We start from the raw sequence: 7,587 nt of genomic DNA on the forward strand, positions 1-7,587 counted from the left end.
AGAGACTGGAGCATCTCCCATATGAGGGAGGGGAAAGGAAAAAAAAAAAAAAAAAAGGCTGAGAGAGTTAGGATTGTTTAGCCTGGAGAAGAGAAGGCTCAGGGGGATCTGATCAATGTGTATACATATCTGATGGGAAAGTATAAAGAAGACAGAGCCAGACTCTTCTCAGTGGTGCCCAGCAACAGGACGAGAGGCAATGGGCACAAACTGAAACACAGGAAATGCCATCTGAACCTAAGGAAAAAATTTTTCCTGTGAGGGTGACTGAGCACTGGAACAGCTTGCCCAGAAAGGTTGTGGAATCTCCATTCTCGGAGATATTCAAAAGCCGCCTGGACATGGTCCTGGGCAACGTGCTCTAGGTGACCCTGCTTGAGAATGTGTGATTCTGTGAAACACCCGTGAAGCTGAAATCTCACAAGTGGTCACAGCAAGCTGAGAAATTATTTATGTTCTGCACTGGCTGGCTCTATTTTCATGTTTCAAGAGTAAGACTTGAAGAGTAAGAACGAATAACTGCTTCCCAGGAATACCCAAAGATTGAAAGATAGAGTCATGAAAAAATATCTATCCACCAGTGTTAGATCTCAAACAAGATGACAGCCTTTCATGATCAGAAAAATCAAGAACAAATGAAAGAATCTGAAAGATCACAGCCTGCACACCAGAAGAGTTTTCTCTGACCATCACCACCCCATTTACTTCCTACATCACAGTTAGGTTAATGCGTATCTTAGAAATACTACAGCAAACATGAATGTTGAAATGGAACACTTTCAGGGACATATTTCTTCTGTAACCAACCATTAAAGAAATTACGAGAACAAGAGATGAAGACATTAATGAAAAGAAGTGGATTCCTCAGTAGCAGTTTAAACATCTCTTTTGTATCCAGTGAAGACACCTTCATTTATAATAAAGCTGAAGCACCATCACTATCAGTTGCTTTTGACAGCCAGAAATCTATACTTTAAGATCCTTGAGCAAAACTCACCCAGCACATGCTGAAGTGTCCAAAAATGAGTCTGAATAAAAGCAAGATTTTTCTTTCCAAAGGCTCCCCTTGCCTTTATGCATTCCAACCTTCAATGTTGGAAGGCTGTTGCAAAGCTGAGTACTTTATCTAACCAGATGAAAAACTATTAACAGTAAAAATTACTTACCTGTCTTCTTTTTTCTTGTAAGGGCCATTTTGTTTTCATGTTGTCCTGAATTTTTAAGAGTGCCACGAGGTCATATTTGTAGTCTCTTTCTCTAACCCTAAGGTCTAGAAGTAATTTCTCACCTCCCACCACTCAAAAGTTTTCCCCCAGTCTACACTTCACAGATGTTATGATATCTTAGTCTGGAGTGCCTCTTCCAATGTCTGTATCCAGGGTGGATAAAAATGTATGGATTATTTTTAAAAGAAAAATTAATTAAGATTTTATTAAAATATGATTTTATAAAGATGAAATACATGGTTTTTTAAAATGTGTCCACCTAGGTTTGAAATTCTGATAGTTCAAGTTCTAGTAAATTTAGTTTGAGAGGATTACTGAAAATAAGATTAAGAAATGGAGGAGTATTATGTCAATCACTGGGCTGAGGGCGATCTCTTGGTAAGCATTTAACAGTCAGTTCAGTGAAACTTTAAATGAGATTATGAAAAGGGGCAATTATTCTGCAGGTACAAAAAATATTTTCTTTTCAACTTCTTTAGCAGGCTATGTTCAATGACTGATTTCCTTCAAAGCTGAAAAATGGACTTGAAAATGGGAACTTTATTTTTAAGTAAGAGACAGAAGAGACCTATTCGTTCTGAAGTATTCAAGTTCGTGGTGACAAAAAACAAGTCAGTTTAACTCATTATTTATCTTCCTCTGTTTATAAAGTCCATTTTTAAGAGACAAGTCTGAGTTTACTTTTACAGCATATGCAATGTTTTTTAAGTAGTTTATCAAAACAACAAAAAAGAAATGCTGCTATTTTGGATTTAATTACATGCTACTCAGCTCTTAAACCACAAAAACAGAGGATGAGGCATCGTTACCAAAAATGTGTTAAATATATAGTAATATGTGCATGTGTACTATATATATAAAAATAGCATATATTATATATACAATACATAGTCTATATTGTTTATCTATTTCTACACATTATATGTGCAGGCATATATACACATTATATATATAAAATATATCTAGTATTATATATACAATCATATATTTTTAAAATCCCATAAAAAGATTCCTTTGTTCTAAGTAGCAAGATTAGAGTATAGGATATACTAAATTATGAAAGCAGCATATTTTATGTCCACCAAATAAGAGTTTTTCACAGCACACTTTATATAAACTAATGCAGCAGATACAAAATAAGATTAGATTATTTAACATGGTGTTTTCTGCTTACTGATTCAAAACTCCATTTGTTTACACCACTCTACCCTATCTGTAACCACAGAATTCTTCTGCTGATAAGATTACTCAACAGAAGACAGGCAAGAGTAACCACATCTATCACCCAAGAAACCAGAGACAAGGAAGAATCTAGACAAAGCTATCTTTACTGGCTTGTGAATGAGACAAAAAGAATTACAAGCAGAAAAGGCATCTTTAGAACATAAAGTCTAGTAAAAGATAGTCCTGGTGGCCAATTTATGTTTCCTGTTAAATACTGCCATACTGAACTCCAATTTCTTGCCCGAGATGCTTAAAGAAAACAAAACCACACACTTCCTTCTGGGAAGAGTTAAGCTTTCAACCAACAGGACTATAGCTTTGTCTGTATGCTGGCAAACACCCCTTTAGACAGCATTTGTTTTTACCAGACAAAAAGAGTAGTGAGCTCCATGAGGAGGCATATGTTTTTCATAATTTAAGACTTGCATATTTTCTTGCTGTCCACTGTGGAAGAAAAAGAAGCTGGCAGTCATGTTTTCAGGATTTGTACAGCTATTTCTTAGATACCTTAAAGTCTTCTACGCTGGCTTGTGTTCAAAACACAGCAGGAGACCACTTTTCTCAAAGAAATCCTTTGTGTCTTCCTGACACATTAAACACCTTTGGGTGACAAAAGCATTTGATCTTCCCACGCCATACAGTGAACTTCATCTGAAGGCAAGTTACTAAGATGGGCCAATATTCCTACACAAAGATGAGCCCAAGTCTCTTAAGACCTATCACAGCCCAGGAAGGGGCCAGCCACCTTCACTCCCTAACACACAGGGTTGTGAGCACCTTTTAGCTACCCCTTCACCAAACCTCAGTGCACACAGTTGAAGATATCAAGACTGAGGGAATCTGAGACATCTCCTTCTACTTCTTTTTGTGCTTTCCCAGGGGGTTTATCTTATCTTATCTGCCAGAAACAGAGTGTCTCTTTTAGTATATTTAGACAACAGCCATGCATAAAATCTACAAGAGAAGGGGGTAGGCTTCCTCCATAAACTCCTGGTGCAACAATTAAATGGATGACCACTGCTATTATTATAGCGAGAGACAATTATTTACCAAAGGAGCACACAAGCACATAAAGCAACTTGGGCTGAAGGTGGAAGAAAGCTCAAGAGTGTTACACAAAAGTGTTAGCAAGGTTTTATGGGGGATGGCTACTCATTTGAAAGCTTTGAAAAGCAGCAGCAACCCAGCTCCAGACAGCAGGCCTTTCTCTTATTACATTCTCTTTGTTCCACTAACCCAAACACACTCGTTGCTTCTTAAGTCTCATTCTTTAATTTAGCACTTACGTTAATTCATGATCAACTTCTCTAGAGATGACACAGCAGAAATCCAACCTTCACGGTACACTATGCATTTGTAAATACATTTTTTAAAACAAACTGTTCATTTTATCTTCAAGAGATTGTGAAAGATAGCTGCTGATGCCATTTGTTGTGGTAAAATTTGATTCCTAGCATTACCAGTTATCCTCCTGCTAAATTAAGCAGTAGTTACAGAATAAAGGACTACTTTTTATTTAATATCACATCTAGACACACTCTTCAATTTTAAAGTAGGACAACGGTTTCAAGACCGTCAGAGGACAAAGTTGCTTTCATTGAATTGTATAGAACAGCTCCAAGGTAAGCTAAATTTAGCGTAGTTACTCTAAAACAATGTAAAGTATGAACTTAGTTGTGTTCAATACATATCATAACCTCCCTTCTTTAATCTAACAGTATAGTAATTATCAAGTAATATCCCACCACCTTCAAAAAAAAAAAAGAGTTAACAGTTTCCCTATTTTCTTCCCTCTTGGATAAAAGCTACCAGGCCTTACCTTTAGCTGCTGTTCTCCCCATGGTAACACTTCTGTGATCTTCCCTCTCACAATAAAAAGGCTGAAGTTGAAAGACCAGTTAATTCTTCCTTTCAGCACAACAGTTTCCTGTGGAGTAGTAATACAACATGTTAGGGGAGGGGGGTTGTTGGGTTTTGGGGTTTGGGATTTTTTTTGGAAAGGAGGATTTTTTCTGTATTGGTCTATAATTATCTTGCAGGTTTAAAGCGAGAAAGGTTTAACAAGCTATTTGTAGAGCAACACTGTGTAAACAATGGATATATCCAAGTGGCAAGGGTACAGAAGAAACCAAACTTTTATTTCATTGTTTTAGACTGCTCATTGTTTAATGGTTTGCATTTTCAGTGGGTTACTAATGCAAAGAAAGATACAAAACATACTTTATTCCCCCCCCCCCAAAAAACCCAACACATTACTGAAAAAATGGAAGCAAGACCCTCCTGTCTCACATACGCATAGCTTAACAATCATCACCACAAACACCTTTGGATAAAGCACACTGTACTTCAGAACTACAGCAGAAGGGGGAACAAAAGCACCGATGTAAGAAATCTACACAAAGGCATAACTGTTCACTGATACCACTTGCCATCGCAACTCGTATTACAGTGAAGAAAAACTGCTAGGGGTATATTGACTTCAGATAGAAGGAGTGATCCACATCCTTGTAGGCTTTAGAAACCAGAAGTGCCAACTTAGTTAAACCATTGTAAAACACCAGAAGCAACCTTCCCCCCCTCCCCTTTTGCTACTGTGATTTTCCACTCCAGCATCTAATTTTCAAATTTTGACTGTGTTCAGCTGAAATCAAACTCACTTGAAACTTTTCAGCCTGGAAGAAGCAAAATCATCAAGTTTTTTATCCTTTTCCATCCAATACTCAAGTAACAATGGGTAAAAAGATATTAAAAGTTCTGAACTATCATTTTTGACCAATTCCTTTCAAGGAATTCCCATGAGGTTAAAGTTAACACCATCAAAAGTTCAAGATTTTTTTAACTTAAATATGTGCACACTTTTTCCAAAATCAAGTTTGGCTACAGGCAACATTTTTAGAAGCCACACTTTTCAATGTTACATAAAAGGAATAGTAGCTGAAAAGCAAGGTATCTACTTGGAATTTCTTGAGTCTTATAACCACATGCCATAAAAATTTACACACACATACTGCATATAACAAAAGAGGTGTCATACAGATGAGTATTTTCCTTAAACTGGGACATTTCTGCAAAATTTAGATCAAGTTGTACACTGTGATAGACTGCATGATGAAAATGACTTATACAGTGCAAGTCCCATGGCTAAAATTAATTAAATATGGTTTTGAAAATACCAATGAATGAAAAATTCTTTTAGTGTGTGTACTGTGTGTGAACATGCTGCACAGTTATTACAAAAACTCAAAAGACTGAGACTTGAAAGCAGTTATAAATAAAACTGAATAGTAACATAAAGGAAGCAGTTTTCGCTACACAATAGCATTCACATAAGTGATCAGCAGGATTAAGAACAGAAATCCTTTTAAGCCATCAAATAAATTTGAAATACTTGATACTTCTGTAGACTCCCCCAAAAATTCAAAGCTTTTCCTCTCTAAGTAATAAATTGTGAAAGGTGATGCGGAGTCAAAGTAGCTGTTTTTACAGATTACTTTAAAAACGCGCATGGTTTTTATCTTTTTGTTCCAAGTACCAGATTGCACTTGGTGCAGTAATAAAGATTCCAACCCTTAGTGATAGTCATCAAGTTTAGCACAACTGGAACGTCTGTCAGAACATAAAAAGGATTCCAGCATTTCATTAGCTTGTGTTGTACCAGATAGGCTATTTTACAGCATGCCCATGAGCCTGTTAAAAATATAAGACAATTGAGAGTTCTGAAAGTGCTGTCTGAAATAGGGCAAATTCAACAGCAGGAATACAATATATTTCTATTTAGAAGAGGTGCTACTGAAAACCCACTTACACCTACTGTAATCAATTCAGAGTCACTATTAAACTAGCTTGTAGATAGTGCTATCTGTCACAGAAGACATACCCAAGAAAGGTCTTTCTGAGCCTCTAATCCAGCAACCACTGCATGTTGCTGAAAAATACACAATGAAAGCCAGTTTCCTCCAAAACACAGCCTGGTCAGTCTGAAACAAAGTGTAACTTCTTTTGCAGGGGCAGACCCAGAAACAGCTCTTCATCACCTCATGTAATTAAGCAGCAAACTGTGAGCAGGGCAGTTATGTCCTTTGCTAACCAACAGAAGTCCTTTCATGTTGCTCTCAACATCATCAGCCTGACTCGAGCCACAGCCCACCCTCTCCTGAACAGAAGAAAACAACCAGCAAATATGGGGGAGAAGCCTCCAGGGACTTTTTGGAAAAGTTATAGAGAAAGCATGGTGCTCAAGGCAGTCTTGTATGTGCAACTCAGCAAAAAAATAGGGCAAGTGAAGAGAAAGTTTGGGTTAAGAAAGTAATCTAGCAGCTTTTAGAAATGAAGAGAAAAAAAAAAATGCAACAAGGCCAGGAACGTACGAACAAACAAAGAGAGAAATGCAATGGCCAGGCTGAAGGGTAATGGAGTTAGGAGGCACAAAGGAAAAGAACGAAAAGCAAAGGTACAAAACCCAAGCTAAGAGCAACGCTTGTCGGTCACATGCAGAAAATAGCCAAAAAGCATCCATTCAGGGAGTGGAAGTACAGAATCTGTGTGGCAATACCAGTGAGAAACTGTTTGCTGTAAACTTCAGGAATTGAAAAGCTAGAAAAAAAAATAAAATCCATGAACGGAAGTATCACATTAGATTCATCATTAAAATATTTCTAATTAAAGAGCCATGCAGGATCCCCACTCTCAGGAACAGGAGTATTTACATCTAGGTTTCAAATTATCCTGAAATTCAGTTTTATTCCTTCTTTGCTTAGCTTCTCCTACATCAGTTACTTGTTTTAGCATCAGATGGAAAGCATTTATCTGCCTTTAATTCTTTATTAAGGTTTTTATTGTCAAGTCCCAAATCACTTCTACTAGCCACCCCCCACTGCGCTAGACCTTAGTGACAAAGAAATACATTAGTACCCAAGCCTAAACCATCCTCTCTGAGCTGCTACTACTAGATAGCAGAAAACAGGATGGAAAACGTTTCCTGTCTGACATTGCTCTTCTGATTTTGGAAAAAATATTCAAAGGACATGTATTGCTGCATTTCTAAGAAGCTATTATTTTTACAGAAAATGTCAAAAATCATTCTGTGTTTTGTCTAATACACGTCTCCATTATCCTTCTCACTCTAAGCCAGTCATTC

At 37.1% G+C, this 7,587-nt stretch overlaps 1 protein-coding gene across 1 annotated transcript in view; it reads right to left on the bottom strand.

The window, feature by feature from the left end:
* SCML2 (Scm polycomb group protein like 2) overlaps positions 1-4,328 on the bottom strand; it is a 60,619-nt gene extending 56,291 nt beyond the window's left edge. Inside the window, exon 1 of the mRNA XM_013951709.2 lies at positions 4,270-4,328. Coding sequence (XP_013807163.2) covers positions 4,270-4,291 — 22 coding nt within the window. The 5' untranslated portion in view covers positions 4,292-4,328. The remainder of the gene's footprint in view (positions 1-4,269) is intronic.
* Between the last annotated feature and the right edge of the window lie 3,259 nt (positions 4,329-7,587).

This window comes from Apteryx mantelli, chromosome 1, assembly GCF_036417845.1.
Source record: "Apteryx mantelli isolate bAptMan1 chromosome 1, bAptMan1.hap1, whole genome shotgun sequence".
Classification (NCBI taxonomy): Eukaryota; Metazoa; Chordata; class Aves; order Apterygiformes; family Apterygidae; genus Apteryx; species Apteryx mantelli.